General features: G+C 45.5%; 1 protein-coding gene across 1 annotated transcript in view; it reads left to right on the forward strand.

Moving 5' to 3' along the window:
- The window catches only part of LOC126474027 (sensory neuron membrane protein 1-like), a 355,677-nt gene that overhangs the window by 204,317 nt on the left and 126,139 nt on the right, over positions 1 to 25,221 (forward strand). The window contains exon 2 of the mRNA XM_050101434.1: positions 19,146 to 19,303. Coding sequence (XP_049957391.1) covers positions 19,146 to 19,303 — 158 coding nt within the window. The remainder of the gene's footprint in view (positions 1 to 19,145; positions 19,304 to 25,221) is intronic.

Genomic DNA, 25,221 nt, shown 5'->3' on the forward strand with positions numbered 1-25,221 from the left:
CGCACATGGTGGGAAAAACGGAACAGGGTTGGAAAATAATTCTTGCACCTTAGGACAGGCAACCCCCCTTCCCTCCCCCCCCCCCCCCAAAAAAAAATGGTTCAAATGGCTCTGAGCACTATGGGACTTAACATCTGAGGTCATCAGTTCCCTAGAACTTAGAACTACTTAAACCTAACTAACCTAAGGACATCACACACATCGATGCCCGAGACAGGATTCGAACCTGCGACCGTAGCAGTCGCGCGGCTGCATACTGTAGCTCCTAGGAGCGCTCGGCCACTCAGGCCGGCCAGGCAACCCAACTTAAACGTCCTTACACAGGATGGATGTTGTAAGCTGGGTTGCCTGTCTTAAGGAGCACGAGTTATTTTCCAGGCCTCTTGTATTTTGCATACCCTATATGTCTAAATTGGCAGTGGTACATTTGTAGTGTGATTATTTTAGATGCTAGAACCCCACTACGCACAGCATCATGCTCCTCCTATCTCCATCTACACACCAAAGACTTACTGACCTTTAGCATTTTGATTGCTCATTCCGCCATTTTTCCCACGAGCAATGTTACTGATTTCTCCTTGTCACCATAAATAAATTTAATGATGTTAAGAGCAAGCCATCGCAGCTACCCATGAAAGTATTATCCCTGGTCACTTTCCGTCCGGTAACAACGCTCTCTACGTTAAACTGTAGTGTGGTAGCTGTAATAAATCGCTTGATCAAGCTAGTCCACCCTGAGGCTGGTTCTGCAATTCACTTCGTCCTCTAATGAAGTGTAGTGTAGTGTCTGTGTTGTTGTCATGGACGAATGGGAAGAGAATGGTACGTTTGATGCATAGCACCGAAGGGGACACTGGGCGTAGCGTCGCCATCCGACGGATGGCCCACCATTAACACTGTATGCATTAAAGACCTGACCATTATCAAAACAGTTCAGTACGTTGCAATATTTTGTATGTTCCAGCGACCAGGAGCCTTACGCAGCCATCTTCCCTCCATATCTGGTAAAATATCTGTGCTCCAGAATAAATTTTAAATGAAAATGATAACATTCTTTGGCTATCAGGATTCGAACCAGCTACCTTCGAGTCGAGCGCTTCCGCAGAAGCGTGCGTTACAGACCTCTGTTACGGAGCCAGCTATACACTGATCAGCCAGAACATTATGACCACCTACCTAACAGCTGGTATGTCCACCTTATAACAACGACGACGCGTCGTGTCATGGAGGCAATGGGGCCATGCTATGTCGCTAGAGGGAGTTCGTACCGCATCTGCACACACAAGTCACCTAATTCCCGTAAATTCCGACGAGGGGACCGATGAGCTCTGAGGTCACGTTCAGTCACATCCCAGATGCGTTCGATCAGTTTCAGATCTGGTGTGGGTGGGGGGCACCACATCAATTGCAACTCGGCCCTGTGTTCCTCGAACTACTTCAGTACACTCCTGATGGCCCCATGGATGCCCATGTGAATGTTCCCCAGAGCACAAAGGACCCGCCGCCATCTTGTCTCCATCCCACAGTACAGGTGTCAAGGAGCCGTTCCCCCGGAAGAAGGATTCGCACCCTCCCCTCGATATGATGAAGAAGGTATCGGGATACATCAGACCATGTAGCGCTCTGCCACTGCTTCAACGTCCACTGCCGATGGTGACGTGCTCATTTCAGCTGTGGATGCCGAAGTTGTGGTGTTAATTGTGGCACATGCATGTGCCGACTGCTGTGGAGGCCCATCGTTAGGAGTGTTCGGTGCGCTGTGTGTTGAGACACACTCGTACCCTGCACAGCACTAAAGTCTGATGTTAGTTCCGCCACAGTTCGCCGCCTGTCCTGTTTCACGAGTCTGCCCAGCCTACAGCGTCCAACTTCTTGGTGAGGGGTGGCCGCCCTACCTCACAACGTCTGGGCGTGGTTTCATCTTGGTTTCGCCACATGTTGAAGACACTCACCACAGCACTCCTTGAACAACCTGATAAGTTGTGCAGTTTCGGGAATACTCGTGCAGAGCCACCAGGCCATCACAATCTGCCTTCGGTCATACTAAGACAGATCGCGCGCCTTCCCCATTCTACACACGGACAGCACGCTCACTGATACTACATACATTGTGCGTGTGTCTGACTGGCAGTCATTCCTCGCCAGCTGACGATGCTATCGCCTGGACGGGTTTATATCGATAGTAGGTGGGTGGTCATAATGCTCTGACTGGTGAGTGCACAAGGACTGCACAAAAATTTGGAAAAACAGTGAAAATGAATGCCTGAACGTAAATGCAGACGGATGTGCTAGGCAAGCCTGCAGGTTGCGCTGTTGTGTTTGACCACGCACGTGCAGTGCGCTCAGTACGTTGCAGATGTCAGAGAACAGTGTCCTGTGTACTTGTAAAAGCTAAGTGATTTCGATAGTGGGATAGTATAGTGTGTATATCCGTAACCAAGGGAGGCGGCGAAGTGTTCGGTGTTTAACGAGGCACCGGATAGAAGATTTATAGTGCATACAGGAAAAGCAGAAAAAGTGACATCGCGGACGAAACTGTGTAGTTGCGTGATTGTGACATACGGTTGTTGAAGAGGATTGTGACGAAAAATAAGATGACGGCATCTGCAAATGTCACTGCAGAACTGAATGTCGCACTAGCGAACCCTGTCAGAGCCAAAACAAGGTGAAGGGAGCTGCCTAAGGAACGAACTGCAGGGAGAGCTGGAATTCTAAAACCACTCGTCAGTGATGCAGATGCCAGTCACAGGAAAAGCTGGCGCCGAAGGCACAAAACCTGGACAATGGAGCAGTGGAAGAAAGTCATTTGGTAGGGTGAGTCTTGTTTCACACTGTTTGCGACTTCTGGGTTTGTTTTCGTCCCAAGAGTAAAACATGGGTGGGTTCTGTGATGATTTAGGTAGCAATGTCATGGTATTCCATGGGACTTATGGTTACTCTGCAAGGTCACATTGCTTTCAACGCTTAACTGGCCAATATTGCTAGCTGGACGGATCCCGTAGTAGATTGTTTATTCCCCAGTGGTGACGCTCTGTTCAAGGGCGAAAGAACCCCTGTTCACGCAGCTCGCACCTTCCCGGACTGCTTTTGTGAGCACTAGGATGAATTGTCGCATCTCTCCTGGCCATCACAATCACAAAGTGTCGATATTATTCAGTCTTTGTGGTGTACTTTCGAGAGAAGGCTGCATGGTCGCTACCCACCACCATTATTGTTACCTGGTATTACCACTACATTGCAGAGAGAATGGTGTAATATTCCAGTGAAAACCATGAAGGACCTTTATTCATCCATTCACAGACGACTGGAAACTGTTTTCATCGCCAAAGGGTTGCCTACACAATATCAGGCGTGGTAATCATTGTGTTTTTGGCTTTTGGTTATTTTTGTCGTTACCACCTATATGGGTGGTTGTTTTTGTATCCTGTGGCTCCTGCTCCTGTGATATACAAACTACGTAGAATGAAGGAAGCGAGTAGTAGCAGGTAAGGTAAAGCACTTCGGTACTGCAGTTAAAGATGTTTACTATAGGCAGAAACAAGTTAGTAAATGGGTACACAACTTTGCGATGATGAGCACTTAGGTGCGAAGCCGTATTCCCGTCGCAAGTAGTACAAAGTCTCAATAGCAAGCCAGCACACTCTGAAGTTGAAGCGATGTTTCCAGGCCGTCTGCTCTTGATGAAAATGGGGAGAAAGGAGAGCGACGCTCTTTGAGCTCCACAGCGTCGACTAAAGGGCGCTGTGGTCGGCGTAGTTTGTCCGTTTGTCCGCTCTCGTAGTGCCAACCTACGAGCGTGAACCTACTTTGTGGCATCGGAACTATCGATATCACAGATGTTAAAGTAACCTCTGGCGTGCCACAGGGGAGTGTTATGGAACCATTGCTTTTCACTATATATATATATATATATATATATATATATATATATATATATATATATATATATATATATATAACCTAGTAGATAGTGTCGGAAGTTCCATGCGGCTTTTCGCTGATGATGATGTAGTACTCAGAGAAGTTGCAGCAATAGAAAATTACAGCGAAGTGCAGGAAGATCTGCAGCGGATAGGCACTTGGTGCAGGGAGTGGCAACTCACCCTTAACATAGACAAATGTAATGTATTGCGAATACATAGAAAGAAGGATCCTTTATTGTATGATTGTATGATAGCGGAACAAACACTGGTAGCAGGTACTTCCGTAAAATATCTGGGGGTATGCGTACGGAACGATTTGAAGTGGAATGATCATATAAAATTAATTGTTGGTAAGGCGGGTTGAGATTCATTGGGAGAGTTCTTAGAAACTGTAGTGCACCAACAATGGAGGTGGCTTACAAAGCACTCGTTCGACCTATACTTGAGTATTGCTCGTCAATATGGGATCCGTATCAGGTCGGGTTGAAAGAGGAGAAAGAGAAGGTCCGAAGAAGAGCGGCGCGTTTCGTCACAGGGTTATTTGGTAAGCGTGATAGCGTTACGGAGATGTATAGCAAACTCAAGTGGTAGACTCTGCAAGAGAGGCGCTCTGTATCGCGGTGTAGCTTGCTGTCCAGTTTTCGAGAGGGTGCGTTTCTGGATGAGGTATCGAATATATTACTTCCCCCTACTTATACCTCCAGAGGAGATCACGAATGTAAAATTAGAGAGATTCGAGCGCGAACGGAGGCTTTCCGGCAGTCGTTCTTCCCGCGAACCATACGCGACTGGAACAGGAAAGGGAGGTAATGACAGTGGCACGTAAAGTGCCCTTCGGCACACACCGTTGGGTGGCTTGCGGAGTATAAATGTAGATGTACATGTTCTAACGGAAGAGTACCCATACCACCTCAGAGGCGTTTAAAATTGTCCAATGTGTCTTATGAAGGGAGGGCACGACCTTAAGAAGATGGCTGCGTATTTCAGTGCGTCCCAAGAACAGCCGTGGAAACTGCACAACCGGTTCGGATTATGGCAAATTACTAAGCTGGGGGCCCTGAATTTCCACCGTGACGTAAAACACCCCGTTGGCTCGGCGGTTCTGAAACAATATCTTAGGAACCGTAGCGACTGCTGCTTTTATTTTTAAACGGCGCTGACGTACAGAGCTCCGGACAGTGCGTACGTCACTCGCGGGAGCAGGCTCCACTGGAAACCGCCAGCCGCCAGGCAGGAAGCCGGGTGGTTCCAGCGGGTGTCCAGCAGCCGCGCTCGTCCTGGAGGACGCGTCCACGCCCCGCCTGGAGTTGCGAAACGACTTGTCGCTTCTCACGCCCGCCGACACGCGAAGGCAGCGGGTTTAACGAGAGGAACGAGGAACCTTTGCCGGATGTTCAAGGACGCTGACTTCACGTAATTTCTTACTGGAGTTAAGGCAGTCCCAACAACAGTCTATGAGCTAAATGTAGCTCTCGTACAGTTAAGTAGTATAATAATACGAGGCTGTTCGTTCATTCAGTCACTGTGTTCCGTAGAGCCCACAAGGATGTGGAACGAATGAAGGTACACATTAACAAAATAAAATAACCCCTCAGAAACTTAATGTGTACTCTGCCTTTACCATAAACTATCACTGTCATGCTTACTTCTAAATGTGTTGCCGCCACCTAATTATAACTTAGTAAATTAGCAGGAATGCCGCTACTTTTAAAAACATCTGCTGCTTCCTCATGTGTATAAAGTAACTGCAGTTTGTCTTGCATTTGTAACTCAACATTTACCGAATTCAGTATTACAATACACTACCACTCGCCAAGCAGCTTTATAGTAAACACTGTTTGTCCTTGAATCTAATAACATAAACCAGTGGTTTCCAACAGGTGGTCCGCGCACCCTCAGGGGTCCGCGAGCTATGCCAGAGGGGTTCGCAAGATGCTATTAGAATAAAAAATATATTAAATATATTTCGTATTATAACAGATTTTTAGTTTTGGCCGCTTTCTGCATGAGCAGAGCTTTAGCGAACCCTAGCGTCTTCCTAGAGCCAACTGACACTAGCACATTCTAGCGCAAAACTAGAATTAGATAGATGCAAATAGTTCAGCTCTACGCCGTTAGACTACGCGCGCTGCCTCTTTGCAGCTGACAATTGACAGTCACTTTACACAGAAACTCGCATTTCAGACGACAGATGGTTCAGATGGCTCTGAGCACTATGGGACTTAACATCTGTGGTCATCAGTCCCCTAGAACTTAGAACTACTTAAACCTAACTAACCTAAGGACATCACACACATCCATGCCCTAGGCAGGATTCGAACCTGCGACCGTAGCAGTCGCGTGGTTCCGGACTCAGCGCCTAGTTCAGACGACAATCGGCTATTGTTAATTTATTTCCGGTGCTTTCACAGACCGTATTGCTTACATATTCAATATTCTGTATTAAAACTGTGGTGTTTGTAAAACGTTGTTTTTTGGGGAAGCTACAGTTCGCGTAGTTAAAAATGGACCGTTGGTTAAAAAGTGGTTCGTTAAAACGAGAAAGGCTTACAGATGAAGAGGAAGTGTTGTTTACATAGTTCCGCGTAGTCAGCGCGTACACAACTTTCCCATTAGAGCGCGCCCCGCTAAGCACAACAGCGCAGGCGCAGCGCTCGTCCGTCTCCGCTCTACGAGATGGCGCTGTCTTAGAGACGGACCAAATTCTGCTTCCGCCGATCCGTGTATTAATATGTAACGCAGCCAATGAGATTGCTGCTAACGTAGAACCTTTTCTCCTCGCGGATCACACTCGTGCAGTGATACCTGAACGCGCGAGGTATTATAACGAGTGTTCAGACCTCCGATTAGTCAGTCTGCATCAGTCTGCATTTATCTGTAGTCAAGTTTCAGTCTGCGCCTAATAAGATTATCATATTCCTGTACATAGCCATGAAGAGAAATGTACAGACACTTTGTCAAGTATCAAAGATATGTGAGAATAAGATTAACGTACTAAGACCAAAGCAACTTCAGATTGTCAGTTGTAAACAGCATCCAGAATCAAGTTACGCTATGTCTATAATTTTTTATTATTTTAATAAATGTGTGTGAAAATTAATCAAGTTCTGTTTATAGTTGGTCACCGTCAATCTGCTGCTCTAAGCGTGCAAGTGGCATTTCTATCATTTGACCTAATGGCAGAAGATAAACACGTCACGATAAGACCACGAGACATATTGCTGACACTCGCCTACTTCGTTAGAGCGACAAGTCAAATAATCTGATGGTGTGTGTACCGAAGGTCTTACAGTACGCACACCACAGGAAGATAATGCATTTGTTATACTTAACACCCAGATTTGAAGACAGCGATTTGAACAATAATCAAAAATTTAACAATAACAATGGTGGCTAAATTGAAAAAGTTTTAAGCTCAAAATTTTTTCAATAATGAATATTCAGTGCTTTTTTTTAAGTACCAAAAATAGAAAACATATCAAAAGACTCTTAATTTGGCTTTTTTAAGTACTTAATACTGTGATTTGACAAGGTACCAATCATGCTCGATGAGAGGGTCCTCGAGAAAATTTTGTTGGGAACCCCTGACATAAACTGTCAGAGTAACTAATGAGGTATTTTTTAAAATATCTTTTAAAATGGTAGAAATTTATTTCTTGTCCCTTTCTATTAAACGGCAGTTCGTACATAAATGTCTACATAAGTATACACTGATGTGACAGAAGTCGTGGGACAGCGATATGCACATACACAGATGGCGGTAGCATCGCGTATGCAACCTATAAAGTTGCAGTGCGTCGGCGGAGCTGTCATTTGTACTTAGGAGATGCGCGTGAAAAAGTTTCCGACGTAATTATGGCCGCACAACTGAAATCAACAGACTAAACGACGCAAAATGGTAGCTGCAGCTAGATGCATTGGACATACTATTTCGGATGTCGTTAGGGAACCGAATATTCCGAGGGCCACAGCGTTAAGAGTGCGCCGAGAATACCAAATTTCAGTCGTTATCTCTCACCGCGGGCAATGCAGTTACCAAGGTCTTCACTTAAAGACCAAGAGTAGCGGCGTTTGCGTAGAGTTGTCAGTGCTTACAGACAAGCAACACTAAGTCAAATAACAGCAGAAATCAATGTAGGACGTGCGACGAACGTATCCGCTAGGAGAGTGCTTCGAAATTTGGAGTTAATGAGCTACGGCAGCAGACGACCGAAGCGAGTGCCTTTGCTAACAGCACGAGATCGCCTGTAGCATCTTTGCTGGACTTGTGACCATATCGTTTGGACCCTAGACGACTGGAAAACCGTGGCTTCGTCAGATGAGTCCCTGCTTCAGTTGGTAAGTGCTGATGGTATGGTTCGAGTGTGGCAGATACCCTACGAAGCATGGACCCAAGTTGTCAACTGTGCAAACTGGTAATGGTTCCTCAGTGTTATGGGTTGTGTTTACAGTGAATGGACTGAATCCTGTGGTCCATCTGAACCGATCATTGACTGCTGTTATATTCGCTGCTTGGAGACCATTTAGAACCATTCATGACTTCATGTTCCCAAACGTCGATGGAATTTTTGTGGATGACAATGCGTCATGTCACCTGCCCACACGTGGTCGTGATTGGTTTGAAGAACATTCTGGACAATTCGAGCGAATGATTTATCGCCCGAGTTGAATCACACCGACCAATTTATGGGCCATAATTGCGAGGTCAGGTCGTGCAAAAAATCCTGCATCGGCAACACGTTCACAATTATGGACGGCTATAGAGGCAGCATGGTTCAGTATTCCTGCAGAGGACTTCCAACGACTTATTGAGTCTATGCAACATCGGGTTGCTGCACTGCCTAGAGCAAAAGGAGGTCCGACGCGATATTAGGAGGTATCCAATGACTTTTGTTACGTCGGTGTAAAGTGACTGTTGTTTGTCTTCTGTTCGCTGCTTAATATACTACTTGCTGATTAGCTTTGCAATACACACTGTAACTTTCCAAATATCTTACATGAATTTTTTGTCCTTGAATCTAATGAAATAATCCGTCAGAGCGGCTAATGGGGAATTTAAAAAAAATTTGAAAAGTGAGAGATTCTATATTTTCTCCCCTTATATTACATATTACTTTGTACACAACAGATAAGTCTACATGAAATTTTGGTGTCTTGCACCGCAATTGCGTGAACATTTCAACTGCTACTGAGTTTTACCGTCAGCAACAAAATCCATTAAGTAGTTAATGTACTGGGTATTAAGTGTAAGAATTCCAACACCTTTGAGGAGGCCTGAACTGATTCTTATGTAAAAGACTCATATCATTTCATTAGGAAACTCAAGGGACTAACTTTGGCTCCTGAGGATATTCTTGTCAGTTTTGACATAGTGTCTTTATTTACGGTGATTCCGCTTAATGAAGTTATGCTTTACATAGCGGACGTTTTCCCAGTAGATTTGACTGCTCTTTTCAGACACTGTCTCACCTCTTGTCAGTTCCAATGGGAGGATGAGTTTATGAGCAAGTTGATGGTGTGGCCATGGGTAACCCATTGAGTCGTACGGTCGCCAATTTTTACATGGAAAAATTCGAACAATTAGCTCTGGAAAAAGCGAATAAGAAACTATGTTGATAGTATCGATACGTGGGTGATACATTTGTGGTTTGTTCACATGGCAAAAAAGCTTTAGAGGAATTCTTTTGTTATTTAAATAGTATAAATCCTAAAATCCAATTTACCATGGAAATGAAGAAAGACAATGCAATATCCTTCTTGGGTGTCTTCGTTATGAGACAGACTGATGGCAGTTCGAAACATGAAGTCTTTCGGAAGGTTACACATACCGACAGATACTTGCATAAGGATTCCAATCACCATCCACAACAGAAAAGAGGTGTAATTAAAAGTCTAGTGGACAGAGCTAAAAGGATTTGTGCGCCGGAATACCTGGACGCCGAGTTAAAACATCTAAAGCAGGCTTTGGAGAAGAATGGGTACCCTAGTAAGGAAATAAATAGAGTTTTGCGACCGAATAATACGAGGCCTAAGGACAACGATAGGACACAGCGATGAAAGAACACGGTTTCTCCACCCTTCATTAAAAAAGTAACGGATCGAATCGGCAAGATGTTAAGGATACAAAACGTTCGACCGATTTTCAGACCAACTAAGAAAATAAGCCAAGCTCTTCGTTGCGTTAAGGATAAACGTCCCCTCTATCTGTAAGTGGTGTACACAAGATTCCGTGTACATGTGGTAGGGTCTACATTGGAACTACAAAGAGAAGTGTGAATACACGGTCGAAGGAACATAAAAGTTTTTGCCGACTAGGGAAAACAGACAAGTCAGCTGTGACGGAACATGCTCTTCAGTCGGGTGATCACACAGTGAAATTTTCGGGAACTGAAGTTTTATGTACTATAACGAACTATTATCCACAGCTACATAGATAAGCCATCGAACTATATAGACATGGGGATAATTTTAACAGAAAAGAAGAAGATATATAACACAGCGATATATGGACAGTGGCGCTACAGAATCGATGAGATATTTTTATCTTTCAATTACTATGATCGCTAATTACATTTTATCCTTGACAAGGTTTATCTCTGCTATCACGTGAAATCCAGACCACGCCCACTTTCCACGGTATTTAGGCCGTTCTTCGACGTCTGACTCGTCAGTCGGCAAGACAGCACAACCAGGAGAACCTCCGAAGATGTCCAACGTAGCTTTGGACGAAACGTCAGTGGTAGAAGAGTTCCATGGACCACGGCCATACAACCCGGAAGAATCATCGGCATCTGAAACATCCGGTCGTGAAAGCCTTCATTCTATGAAAAGAAGTGAAGCAAGCAAAAAATATGATAGGATGTCTTTGCAACTTCGTACAGATACACACCATCGGTGGGTACGTAAATTATTCGGGTTGCAATTCTCTGTAACAGATGGAGTGGTCACCAGAGTGCGTTAGTCTCGACGTGTTTACCGTTCTTACCAGGCCTGGTAGCGTCTATAAAGGGAGTAAACAGTGTAAGATGGTGTGTGGTCACTGTGAAGAGCCCTCGGATGCTGCGCACTCGTGTGAGACAGTGTTGCCAGCGCCCAATAGCGTTTGAGAGGGGTCTTATGATGGTCGATTCACATAATATCCAAATTTTTGGGGAGGGGGCTTCGGTTGTGACAGTGGCCTGATGTTGAACTGTATAGGAACGTGAGTTCAGACATACTCGCAATTAAGTTTCTGGTCGAACACGTATTATTACCACCATATTGTGCAACATAGTCCCCTCACTCCTGTATCTGTCCGTCCCTGGTAGCTGAGCGGTCAGCGCGACAGAATGTCAATCCTAAGGGCTCGGGTTCGATACCCGGCTGGGTCGGAGATTTTCTCCACTCAGGGACTGGATGTTGTGTTGTCCTAATCATCATCATTTCATCCCTATCGACGCGCAAGTCGCCGACGTGGTGTCATATCGAAAGACTTGCACCCGGCGAACGGTCTACCCGACGGGAGGCCCTAGCCACACGACATTTGCATTTACTCCTGCAAAATGAGAAAATGAGAAAATAAGTAATGGACCCGCTGCAACATTATGTGTCATCCCACATCATTGGTCGCAGTGTGGAAGCAGCAAGTCAAGACATTATCGTCCAGTGCGTAGGCTACCGTTAAAAACACAACACAGATGGCTGCTTTTGCGGTGGTGCTTACCTTCTAATACTTTGGAGAGGCATAGCTGTGTTACTTCTGAGGTCATGATGTGGGGCGCGATCTGGCATAAATTCAGGTCACGCCTGGTAGTGATTCAGGGAGCTCTGGCGGCGTAACGATCCTCCGTACTCATGTGTTACCACTAATGCGATAGTGCCATGGTGCCATTTTCTAACAGGACAATACTTGTCCAGGCATGGCATGTGTCCCCATGAACAGTCTTCGTTCTTTTCTTGATGGCTGGGACTGCAGTGAAAGAATTGTCTTGAAATGACATTGTAAGTAAGGTTCCAGTATCACTGCTTAAAACATATATTGATTATTTCGACAGTTTCGGAAGATTTCAATTTTCCAGCACATATACGTTGTCCTGACGAATATATACTGGAGAGCCAAGGAACTGGTACACCTGCCTAATATCGAGTAGGTTCCCGGCGAGCACGCAGAAGTGCCGCAACACGACGTGGCATAGCCTCGAATAATGTCTGAAGTAGTGCTGGAGGGAACTGACACCAGTGAATCCTGCAGGGCTATCCATAAATCCGTAAGAGTACGAGGGGGTCGAGATCTCCTCTTCTGAACATCACGTTGCAATGAAACCCAGAAATGGCCAAAATGTTCATGTCTGGTGAATTTGATGGCTAGCGGAAGTATTTAAACTCAGAAGAGTCTTCCTCGAGCCACTCAGTAGTAATTCTGGAGGTGTGGGGTGTCGCACTGTCCTGCTGGAATTTCCCAAGTCCGTCGGACTGTACAGTGGGCTTGAATGGATGCAGCCGATCAGATAGGATGTTTATGTAATCGTCACCTGTCAGAGTCGTGTCTAGACGTATCAGGGGTCCCATATCACTCCAACTGCACACGCACCACAGTTTTACAGAGCCTCCAGCACCTTGAACAGCCCCCTGTTGACATGCAGGTCCATGGGTTCATGAGATTGTCTCTATACCCGTACACGTCCATCCACTGGATACAATTTGAAAGATATTCGTCCGACCAGGCAACATGTCTCCAGTCGTCAACAGTCCAATGTCGGTGTTGACGGGCCCAGGCGAGGCGTAAACCTTTGTGTCGTGCAGTCATCAAGCATACACGAGTGGGCCTTCGGCTCCGAAAGCCCATATCGATGATGTTTCGTTGAATGGTTCCCACGCTGACACCTGCTGATGGCCCGGCATTGAAACCTGCAGCAATTTGGGGAAGGATGGCACTTCTGTCACGTTGAACAATTCTCTACAGTCGTCGTTGGTCCCGTTCTTGCAGGATCTTTTTCCGGCCGTAGGGATGTTGGAAATTTGATGTTTTACCGGATTCCTGATATTCGCAATACATTCGTGAAATGGTCGTATGGAAAATTCCTCACTACATCGCTACTTCGGAGATGTTATTGTTGGTGCACGAGCGATGGAACACAGCAACACGTTCAAACTCACTTAAATCTTGATAACATGCCCTTTTAGCAGCAGTAACCAATCTAACAACTGAGCCAGGCACTTGTGTTACATAGGCGTTGCCGACCGCAGCGCCGTATTCTTTCTGTTTACATATAATATCTCTGTACTTGAATACGCATGCCTAGAGCAGTTTCTTTGGCGCTTCAGTGTATATATTTAAGGGCAACGTAGGCGAAAATGGAAATTTTCCGAAACAACTATCGTAATGATCAATAAATGTTTTAAGCAGTCATGCTGAAGCCTTACTTAGAAAGCTTTCGTGATGTTGAGGTACTTCTGTGACCAGCAAGATCTCTAGAACCGACACACACAGAATACTTGTGCGATCAGCTCGCACTTCAACTACTTCCCGTTGGCATTATCCAGGATATCAAGGACGACTTAAAACACTTGTTTTCGTGCTTGCCTCTTGACACGACACAACAGCTGTTTTACAATCAATGCGGTGCATCCATGCCAGAGCCGTTGCGACATCTTCGTGATGTCAGATTGCTAAGTTCTTTGTAAGTTTGATTCGATTTTGTAATCACTCAAATAATATCGCATACCATTTCAGCCAGTGAAGTTTCATTTCATTTTCTCCTCCCCTCCTGGGTGCTTTACTTTTTTTTTGTTACGCTTTGTTGTTGCTGTAACAAACGCGCCAAACAGTGCATACCAACATCAGCCAATACCTGTTGCATTCCATTCGTGCAGAGAGGCAGTGAAAAGTGGTTGCAATCAAGCAGGAGTACCGGTTCCAGTTTAATTTATTTCCCCAACCGGTTTCTGTCTGGCAGCCACTAGCGAACATAAGCTTGAGTAAAAACTATACCATTAACAACTCTCGTGTAAATCAACGACTCTCTGGAAAGTTCTTTTTACGGTTGTGAAGACTTCTTATTAAAAATACACTTTTTATGCATCTTTTCGATGACTTCTATCCAGTCAAATCAGTCCATGGAAATAAACGGTAACTTGTTCACCAGTTTAATTACAGGACGCCACTGCAGTTGCCGAACACGCTCGAGGCTTATAATAATGATAGACAAAACAACAAACGACACTAATTATGGCTCTGTACGCATCCCTCCTATCTTACTCTCGTGATCTATACACGTGCTGAATGTTGGAGAACTAAAAATGTCGCACTGACAACCTGGCAGTCTTGCATTTGTTAAGCTCACAATTTTATAAGCTAATTTATTGTATTAAGCTAGAGAATCTTATGTACTGTAATAATACGCCCACTGGAATAGATGTCAGTCACCTCTGGTAAAAGCGCACAACGGTGGCCTTGCCGTGCTGTGGATGGTGTCAGATTGGTACGAGGAAATATCTCAAAAGTAATACTGCGATCCATGCACAGTGCAATACATGATCGTAATAATGGCAACAACTATTGCCATATTATTTTTTATATACAGATTAAATGAGTAGGAGGAATTTCGTCAAATAGCCTTAAGCGGTGTAAAAAAATAAGTAAATAAATAAATAAGAGAAACCAATAAAGACTTTAATTTACTATATTCGAAAAATAGATAAATAATAATGTCGTGTGACGAGTGCCTCCCGTCGGATAGACCGTTCGCCTGGTGCAAGTCTTTCGATTTGACACCATTTCGGTGACTTGCGCGTCGATGGGGATGAAATGATGATGAGTAGGACAACACAACACCGACTCTCTGAGCGGAGAAAATCTCCGACCCAGCCGGGAATCGAACCCGGGACCTTAGGACTGACATTCTGTCACGCTGACCACTCAGCTACCGGCGGCGGACGAAAAATAGATTATTCCTGAATGTCTATACCCAATAATCAAGTCTCTGGCGACAACGCAGATACGAACATTACTCTCAATGTATGCATACACAAGTCTGACAAAATGCCTCCAGTGCGCAAGCAAGTAACAACTATGTGCAACAAAAAGGCAAATTACCAAAAAACCCTCAGTTGATACCAAAATTCTCCTCCGGCGCTACTAGCACGATTACGGCAGGCTGCGACCTCTCAATCCGCGCGACTTCTCTCCACCGCACGCTACGTCTAACGACTCCCGACTTCTCTCGTGTTCGCTCGCTACTACTAGCGATAATAATATCTCAGACTCAGAATCTGTGTATGCACATCACATCAAACTCATTGGTCAACTTTGCAAAGAAGTATTTACGCCCATCTTTCGAAATCTGTAACTACCATCGCAGAGTGAATGGACAGAGAACCTGAAACGTATCCAAGTAGGTGGATTGATGATTTAATGTATAGTGAGAGAACAACTTGCCCCGCCGCAACTACCTAACCGACATGGATCGAAGGCGAGTGCTACGCCTTGTTAGTAACAGTAGGTTTGAAGCAATTGCTGCTCTAAGTGAACGCAAGTCCGAACGAAGAATTTGAAGAGAACTGCTTGCAACTGAAATTTGAAGTCGGGCACTTCCCAAAATGCCATCGTTCTCAGCCACACAGAAAGCTTCCCGCCTTCAGAGGCCCAAACATCGCAGAAACCCGACTGCAGCTTACTGGAGGTATCTAGTGTGGTCGGTGGAGTCGCGACTTCGCTTCTTTTCAAGTGTCATATGACGTCGAGTGCAGCTACGGCACAAGCGTTTAACCTGCCCTGTGTGCACGCTGTACTTTATGAGGCTGGATATTCCTGAATTTGGTTGGAAATGAGGATGAAATCGAACGTACACCTTGGTCTTCTTCTGTGCCAGAACTGCGATCCATTCAAAGCAGTCTGTAAACGAAAAACAAAGTATTGAAGGACCCTTAAACTGTACCTAACATGTCTTGATCTACAGGGTGTATCAAAAAACAATCATCCGATTTTTAAAAAAATCGTAACTATTATGTTATTGTGTGCGTAAACAACGTACTGTTGGAAAGAGCAGCCTCTCGAGTTTTATATGGTTCCTGCTATGTAGCACCAGTGTGGGCCCACTTTAGTTCTAGTAAAAATGGTGTCGCGACAACAGAAAGCGTTTTGTGTTCAACGTTTTGCGCAGTGTGGGTCAGTAATAACTGGTCAGCGTGACTTTCATACTAGGTATGGTTTGGATCCTCCTACAACAGAGCATTAGAGGATGGCAGGAACAATTCCGAGAAACAGGTTGTTGTGTAAAGGCAAATCGCCCGGACGTCCCCGAGTGTATGACACAGACGTCGGACGCATCCGCCATAGTTTCACAAGCAGTCCGCAGAAATCCGGTCGCCGTGCAGCTCGACATGATCCCGATGTTCGTCTGGCGTGTGTTGCGTCGACGTTTGCGAGTGATACCATGCAGAATTCAGCTACTGCAAACTCTTCGTGGAGGTGACAAACAACACCCTGTGGAGTTCTGTAATTTCTTTCTTGGAAAGATGGAGGATGACAGTTTTCCTCCAAGCTTAGTGTTCAGCGAAGAGGCAACGTTCCATTTAAATGGAAAGGTGAACCGTCACAATGTGAGAATATGGGGTTTGGAACAAGCACTTGAAGTTGTACAACATGAGGGACTCTCCAAATTTAAATGTGTTTTGTGCAATTCGAAGGGAAAAGGTGTATGGTCCGTTTTTCTTTGCCGAGAACACTGTTACTGGAAGCACATATCTCGATATGCTAGAGAACTTTATTTTCCCACAGTTGGAGACTAATTCGAGCGATTTCATTTACTAATAGATGGGGCACCGCCACACTGGCGTCTGGAAGTATGGGAATTTTTAAATCAAAGGGGTACTGAACGATGGATCGGTCGCACTGGACCAAATCATTCTGCCTTACATTACTGCCCACTAAGGTCACCGGACCTGACTGTATATGATTATTTATTGTAGGAGTTTATAAAAGACTCTGTTTATGTGTTTCCGTTACCAATAACAGTGTATGACCTGAGACATCGCTTAACAGCAGCTGTGGAAGCTGTAACTGAAGACATGCTCGCTGCAGCGTGGGAAAAATTTGAATATCGCATTGAAATATCTCGTGCATCTCAAGGGGGGCCATACTGAACACCTATGGAAAGGTATGAACATTTTGAGCTTCCTGTGCGTCAAAAAAGAAAACTCATTGTACGAGGGGCGTTCAGAAAGTAAGCTCCGATCGGTCGCGAAATGGAAAAGACTATGAAAATCCGATAAAGCTTTGCACAGATGTGTTGGGTAGTGTCTCTAGTATAACCCCAGTTAGCATCACGTCGCTCTTCTCATTTCTGAGCTCGCAGTGAGTGCGTAAAGATGTCTAGAAAATAGTGTCTGCCACCAAGTACGAGGGCCTGGTGAGAAATTTCGCCTGAAGCTATGCAGCTAACATTACATAACTGTCGTGCTGTTTCGTCTTCACGACAATTCTCAGCCGCATTCTGCAAGGGGCAGTGAAGATGCTCCTGCATCGTTTTCAAATGGAAATGTTAGATTACCCACAATACAGTCCGCAATTGTCTCCCCCTGAGTTTCATCTCTGGTAACATGAACCGCTGTCTTTGAAGACAACATTTTGACACAGACAACGAGGTGTAGGCCAGCGTGGAGAATTGGCGGAAAGCACTGGCGGCTGCCTTCTATGATGAGGCTATTGAAAAGTTGGTACAACGCTATGACAAAAGTCTAAGTCAGAACGGCGACTACGTAGAGAAGTAGCTGAAAGGTGTAGCTAATTGTTACAAGTAAAACATTTCTGATGTTCACTGTGGTTTCAATTTGGCAATCAATCGGAGCTTACTTTCTGAACAGGCCTCGTATATGTTTATCAGTTCCAGAAATGTAGATGTGCCAAATCGATAATTATTTTTGATACACCCTGCATTACTGTAGTGTCTTTCTGAGGACCGCACTGGCCAATATTTATTATTCACAGCACCTCCAGGAAGATGAATGTAACCGCACTTCGTTAGTTGCGTATTTATGGTACTTTGTCCAGCCCCTGTAGAACTGCACGAGCGTCATCTCAGGGGGGCGGGGAGGGAGGGGGGGGGGTGGTAGTCATTTCTCAGGCTGCTCCACCGTGCCACGAGGCCACTGGTTGAGAACAGTCGAGCAGCACCCTCCTTTAGAGAGGGCCGTAATTATCGTATGGCTGGGAAACTTCGTAGATATGCTAATGCATTAAAGCGAAACAGATCTACGCTGGCAAAAAATTAGTTCCAGTTTCGGCCACAAGGTGCAAATCTGGCACTGTGAATACAATAAATATGTATAGAATCATTTCCGTATCTAATGGATTAGGAGCTGGATGTGGGCAGAAAATGTCAAACAAGTAAGAAGGACATAATCTTGATTTTATTATTAACCGCAGCTTACACAATTTGTTCAATGTAAGCACCGGAGACGTCGGAGAGATGCTGCGTTCGTAAAATGACGCGATCAATAGCACTAGATATGCACCTGGTGGGTAAACTTGGAACTAATTTTTTTCCCGGCGTAAATCGGTTCCGTATTAACGCATTAATATGTCTAGGAAGATTCGCTGCCAAACGATAATGACAGCCCACACTGGACCGCCGTAGGTAGCTGCACTTTAATTATTAACACCCGGTAGCAAAGTGCAGGCTGAGTGCGAGCGCTTGTGAGTGCGTATGCGTGCGTGTTTGAGAGAGAGAGAGAGAGAGAGAGAGAGAGAGAGAGAGAGAGAGAGGGAGAGACAGTCAGTTCAGCCGTAAGATAGGCGAGCTGCGGCGGAAGCTTTGTGCAAGTGCAACTGTTACATTGTACTAGAATGAAATTTCCAGTCTGCAGCGAAGTGTGTGCTGATATGAAACTTTATGGCAGATTAAAACTGTGTGGTTTCTCGGGTAAGTGCTCCACCGACTGAGATACCCAAGCGTGACTCACGACACGTCCTCACAGCCTCAATTAGGCCAGCACCTCGTCTCCTACCTTCCAAGCTTCACAGAAGCTCTCCTGCTTGCCTGTGACTGTCCGTGTTGCATGCAGTGCAGTTGTGGGACTGACCAGCTGCTATTGAGGCTGTTGTTCAGCTGTTCAGTAGTGTACTGGACAGCTGTGTTTGTGTGTGTTCCAGGCAGTGCAGGTGCAGCACGGGTCAGCTGCCATGGAGCACAACTTGCAGCTGTTGTGTACTGTACTGAACACCTGTGTTGGTGTGTGTTGCAGGCGGTTCAGCTTCACGACGGTTCAGCTGCCATGGAGCGCTTCGTGCAGCTGCCGCAGCCGCTGCTGTACAAGGTGTACCTCTTCAACGTCACCAACCCAGACGAGGTGGAACAGGGTGCCAAACCAGTCCTGCAACAGGTCGGGCCCTACGTTTACGAGTGAGTACCCTCCAGATATGTACCACATGCAGATGTATCTGCACCTAAATATCCTACCTCACAAAAAAGCCAAGCACTTGGTCGATTCTCTGTGTTACTTCGTACATGTGCACACCATCCGCGCGCATGCAAATGTTGACGCGGCCCGCCACGAATTCCTCTCTTGTGTCAACCGTTTCATCTCAAAGTAGCACTTGCAATCTACTTCCTCAATTATTTCTTGGGTTTATTCCAGTCTCTGTCCTTCGCTACAGCTTTTACCCTCTTCAGCTCCCTCTGGTACCATGGAAGTCATTCCCTGATGTCATAACAGAAGTCTTATCATCCTGTCGCTTCTTTTTTGTCACTGTTTTCCATATATTCCTTTCCTCACCGATTCTGCCGAGAACCTCTTCATTCCTGACCTTATCAGTCCACCTGATTTGCAACATTCTTCTGTAGCACCACATACCAAATGCTTCCATTCTATTCTGTTCCGATTTTCCCAAGGTCCATGTTTCACTACCATACAATGCTCCAAGCGTACATTCTCAGAAATTTCTGCCTCGAATTCAGGCCAATATTTGATACTAGGACACTTGTCTTGGCCAGGAATACCCATTTTGCCTGTGCCAGCCTGCTTTTGATGTCCTGCTTGCTCCGTCCGCCGTGGTTTATTTTGCTGCCTAGATAGCAGAATTCCTTGACTGGGTCTACTTGGTGATCCCCAATTCCGACCGGCCGGGGTGGCCGAGTGGTTCTAGGCGCTACAGTCTGGAACCGCGCGACAGCTACGGTCGTAGGTTCTAATCGTGCCTCGGGCATGGATGTGTGTGATGTCCTTAGGTTAGTTAGGTTTAAGTCGTTCTAAGTTCTGGGGGACCGATGACCTCAGAAGTTAAGTCCCATAGTGCTCAGAGCCATTTGAACTATTTTTGAACCCAATTCCGAGTTTCAGTTTCTCGCTCTTCTCATTTCTGCTACTTCTCATTACTTTCGTTTCTCTTCGATTTACTCTGAGTCAATACCCTGTACTCATTAGACTGTCCATTCCATGCAACAGATCCCGTAGTTATTCTTCACTTTCACTCAGGATGGCTATGTCATCAGGGAATCTTATTACTGAAATCGTTTCACCCTGAATCTTAATTCCGCACTTGAATCTTCCTTTTATTTCCCTTATTGATTCTTCGATTTATACATTAAACACTAGGGGAGAAAGTGAACATGCCTGTCTTACATCCTTTTTAATCCGAGCACTTTGTTCTTGGTCTTCTACTCTTCTGATACGTATTATACACTCCTGGAAATGGAAAAAAGAACACATTGACACCGGTGTGTCAGACCCACCATACTTGCTCCTGACACTGCGAGAGGGCTGTACAAGCAATGATCACACGCACGGCACAGCGGACACACCAGGAACCGCGGTGTTGGCCGTCGAATGGCGCTAGCTGCGCAGCATTTGTGCACCGCCGCCGTCAGTGTCAGCCAGTTTGCCGTGGCATACGGAGCTCCATCGCAGTCTTTAACACTGGTAGCATGCCGCAACAGCGTGGACGTGAACCGTATGTGCAGTTGACGGACTTTAAGCGAGGGCGTATAGTGGGCATGCGGGAGGCCGGGTGGACGTACCGCCGAATTGCTCAACACGTGGGGCGTGAGGTCTCCACAGTACATCGATGTTGTCGCCAGTGGTCGGCGGAAGGTGCACGTGCCCGTCGACCTGGGACCGGACCGCAGCGACGCACGGATGCACGCCAAGACCGTAGGATCCTACGCAATGCCGTAGGGGACCGCACCGCCACTTCCCAGCAAATTAGGGACACTGTTGCTCCTGGGGTATCGGCGAGGACCATTCGCAACCGTCTCCATGAAGCTGGGCTACGGTCCCGCACACCGTTAGGCCGTCTTCCGCTCACGCCCCAACATCGTGCAGCCCGCCTCCAGTGGTGTCGCGACAGGCGTGAATGGAGGGACGAATGGAGACGTGTCGTCTTCAGCGATGAGAGTCGCTTCTGCCTTGGTGCCAATGATGGTCGTATGCGTGTTTGGCGCCGTGCAGGTGAGCGCCACAATCAGGACTGCATACGATCGAGGCACACAGGGCCAACACCCAGCATCATGGTGTGGGGAGCGATCTCCTACACTGACCGTACACCACTGGTGATCGTCGAGGGGACACTGAATAGTGCACGGTACATCCAAACCGTCATCGAACCCATCGTTCTACCATTCCTAGACCGGCAAGGGAACTTGCTGTTCCAACAGGACAATGCACGTCCGCATGTATCCGTGCCACCCAACGTGCTCTAGAAGGTGTAAGTCAACTACCCTGGCCAGCAAGATCTCCGGATCTGTCCCCCATTGAGCATGTTTGGGACTGGATGAAGCGTCGTCTCACGCGGTCTGCACGTCCAGCACGAACGCTGGTCCAACTGAGGCGCCAGGTGGAAATGGCATGGCAAGCCGTTCCACAGGACTACATCCAGCATCTCTACGATCGTCTCCATGGGAGAATAGCAGCCTGCATTGCTGCGAAAGGTGGATATACACTGTACTAGTGCCGACATTGTGCATGCTCTGTTGCCTGTGTCTATGTGCCTGTGGTTCTGTCAGTGTGATCATGTGATGTATCTGACCCCAGGAATGTGTCAATTTCCAGGAGTGTATATTACCTATTTTTTCCCTATAACGTACCCCAGTTTTTCTCAGAATTTCGAACATCTTGACATTGTTGAATGCTTTTTCCAGCTCGACAAATCCTATGAATGTGCCTTGATTTTTCCACAGTCTTTCTTCCATTACCAACCGCAACGTCAAAACTACCTCTCTGTGCCTTTACCTCTCTTAACGCTGCACTGGTCGCCATCTAGCAGATACTCAATTTCCTTTACCATTCTTTGTATATTATTCTTCTCAGCAACTTGGATGCATGAACTGTCAAGCTGATTGGGCGATAATTCTCGCACTTGACGGCTCTTGTAGTCTTGGGAATTGTGTGGATGATGTTTTTCAGAAAGTCTGTTCGCACATCGCCAGTTTAATAGATTCTCTACACCAACTCGAATAGTTGCTAGGTTGCCATTTCCCCCTATGATTTTACGAATTCTGCCTTATTTGATTTAATGTCTTCCAGAGTTGTTCCAGAGAGTATAGTATTATGTACGTCATTCACTGATCACCTGATGCACGGTGGACTCCTGGAAAAAATGCCACTGCATGTGCGTTAAAACTTGTGGTTCAAGCATGATGACACGCCGTCTCATTGTTCACGTGCAGTCCGAGGTCATGTGGACCAACGATTTCGGACCAGCGAATAGCTCGTGGTGGTCCTATTGCTTGACCTGCACGTTCTCCCGACTTGAACTCGCTAGACTGCAGCCTGAATGGTGTCATGAAATCCTTGATTTACGAGACCTCTGTGGCATCCGAGGAAAACCTACTGGTGCGGGTAATGGCTGCGGCTGATGCTGGAGGACCAGGGATTGGCGGTCGTGTGCACCAGAACATGGAATAGAGGTAGAAAATCGGTTTTGACATCGATGGTTGCCACATCGAACCCTGCTGGTTAAGTGGGCGCAGCCGACAAGTACTTAGAGAGCAAAGAGTGTTGTGGTATTTTGCGTGTAGCAGGAGAACTGTACATTTCCGGAGATCCTGTGGTAATCTTAAGCGTCTTGGTCGCCTCTAGAACTCCTTACAGTCTGTAAAGGAAATTTAGTTACACCCTGTTTAAGGGACGTGAACTGCTGCAAGCTTGAAAATGGTTCAAATGGCCCTGAGCACTATGGGACTTAACATCTGAGGTCATCCGTCCCCTAGACTTAGAAATACTTAAACCTAACTAACCTAAGGACATCACACACATCCATGCCAGAGGCAGGATTCGAACCTGCGACCGTAGCAGCAGCGCGGTTCCGGACTAAAGCGCCTAGATCCGCTCGGTCACAGCGGCCGGCGCTGCAAGCTTGCTACTCTCATTATCTTCAATCAAAATCATATTAAGTATTTCCAAATGCAACTTATCTGCCGTTTCTTTCTGATCGTACGAAAGACCTTAGGAAACGGTGAAACAAGATGCCCTATCTCAACAAAGGGAGGAAACAACCTGTCTACGTAGGTTACGTCTCATCCTTGTCTATCATGTGTGCAGTGCAGACCGATCGGGACTGTTTATTAGAAACTGTGGTCTTAAATAGCACAACTGTGGAGTCCCTGTGATGCTGTCCCGCTACATGGAGACGTGGTGTAGATCACATACGCAAGAAAATGTATTAATTATAATACTGAATCTACTAAGCTTTCCCTTTATCTTTTGAGGGGAACGTATGAGATCAGGTGTAATATTTGTACAGCAATGATAGCATTTGATTTCTACTAGTAATGAACAGAACAAGGGAGTCGCGTATACTTGCTAGTTCTGTGTGTAATTAAGTCTTGGTTATTATTAGACAATGTGGCACACTGTCGATATTTAGGGAGAAAGAATCCACCTCTTCACCGGTATCTAGTATAACAAATATATAGCGAGTGAGTAAAGTAACAATAACTTAGCCAATGCAAATCCGTCTTTGTCACAACTCAAAAGTAATTATTTATTATACAACATACGTTTAGTTTTATTTGTTTAAAACATTGTCAGTGCTCTCGAATGAAAGACTGCTACAATCTTGGTTTGCTTATACGTCTAACAACATTTAGTTTCAACAGATATACTTGGTAATGAGCACAACTTAATCATAGCTAACACTTGGTTCAAGAATCATAAAAGAAGGTTGTATACATGGAAGAAGCCTGGAGATTCTGACAGGTTTCAGATAGATTGTATAATGGTAAGACAGAGATTTAGGAACCAGGTTTTTAATTGTAAGATATTTCCAGGGGCAGATGTGGATTTTGACTACAATCTATTGGTTATGAACTGTAGATTAAAACTGAAAGAACTGTAAAAAAGTGGGAATATAAGGAGATGGGACATTGAGAAACTGACTAAACCAGAGGTTGTACAGAGTTTCAGGGAGAGCATAAGGGAACAATTGACAGGAATGGGGGAAAGAAATACAGTAGAAGAAAAATGATTTGAGGGATGAAGTACTGAAGGCAGCAGAGGATCAAGTAGGCACAAAGACGAGGGCTACTAGAAATCCTTGGGTAACAGAAGAAATATTGAATTTAATTGATGAAAGGAGAAAATATAAAAATGCAGTAAATGAAGCAGGCAAAAAGGAATACAAACGTCTCAAAAATGAGATGGACAGGAAGTGCAAAATGGCTAAGCAGGGATGGCTAGAGGACAAATGTAAGGATGTAGAGGCTTATCTCACTAGAGGTAAGATAGATACTGCCTACAGGAAAATTAAAGAGACCTTTGGAGAAAAGAGAACCACTTGTATGAATATCAAGAGCTCACTTGGAAACCCAATTCTAAGCAAAGAAGGGAAAGCAGAAAGGTGGAAGGAGTATATAGAGGGTCTGTACAAGGGATATGTACTTGAGGGCAATATTATGGAAATGGAAGAAGGCACAGATGAAGATGAGAAAGGAGATGTGATACTGCATGAAGAATTTGACAGAGCACTGAAAGACCTAACTCGAAACAGGGCCGCGGAAATAGACAACATTCTGTGAGCAAGATATATGAGACAGGCGAAATAAACTCAGACTTCAGGAAGAATATCATAATTCCAATCCCAAAGAAAGCAGGTGTTGACAGATGCGAAAATTACCGAACTATCAGTTTAATAAGTCACGGCTGCAAAATACTAACACGAATTCTTTACAGACGAATGGAAAAGCTAGTAGAAGCCGACCTCGGGGAAGATCAGTTTGGATTCCGTAGAAATATTGGAACACGTGAGGCAATACTGACCCTACGACTTATCTTAGAAGCTAGATTAAGAAAAGGCAAACCCACGTTTCTAGAATTTGTAGACTTA

This window comes from Schistocerca serialis, chromosome 4, assembly GCF_023864345.2.
Source record: "Schistocerca serialis cubense isolate TAMUIC-IGC-003099 chromosome 4, iqSchSeri2.2, whole genome shotgun sequence".
NCBI lineage: Eukaryota > Metazoa > Arthropoda > Insecta > Orthoptera > Acrididae > Schistocerca > Schistocerca serialis.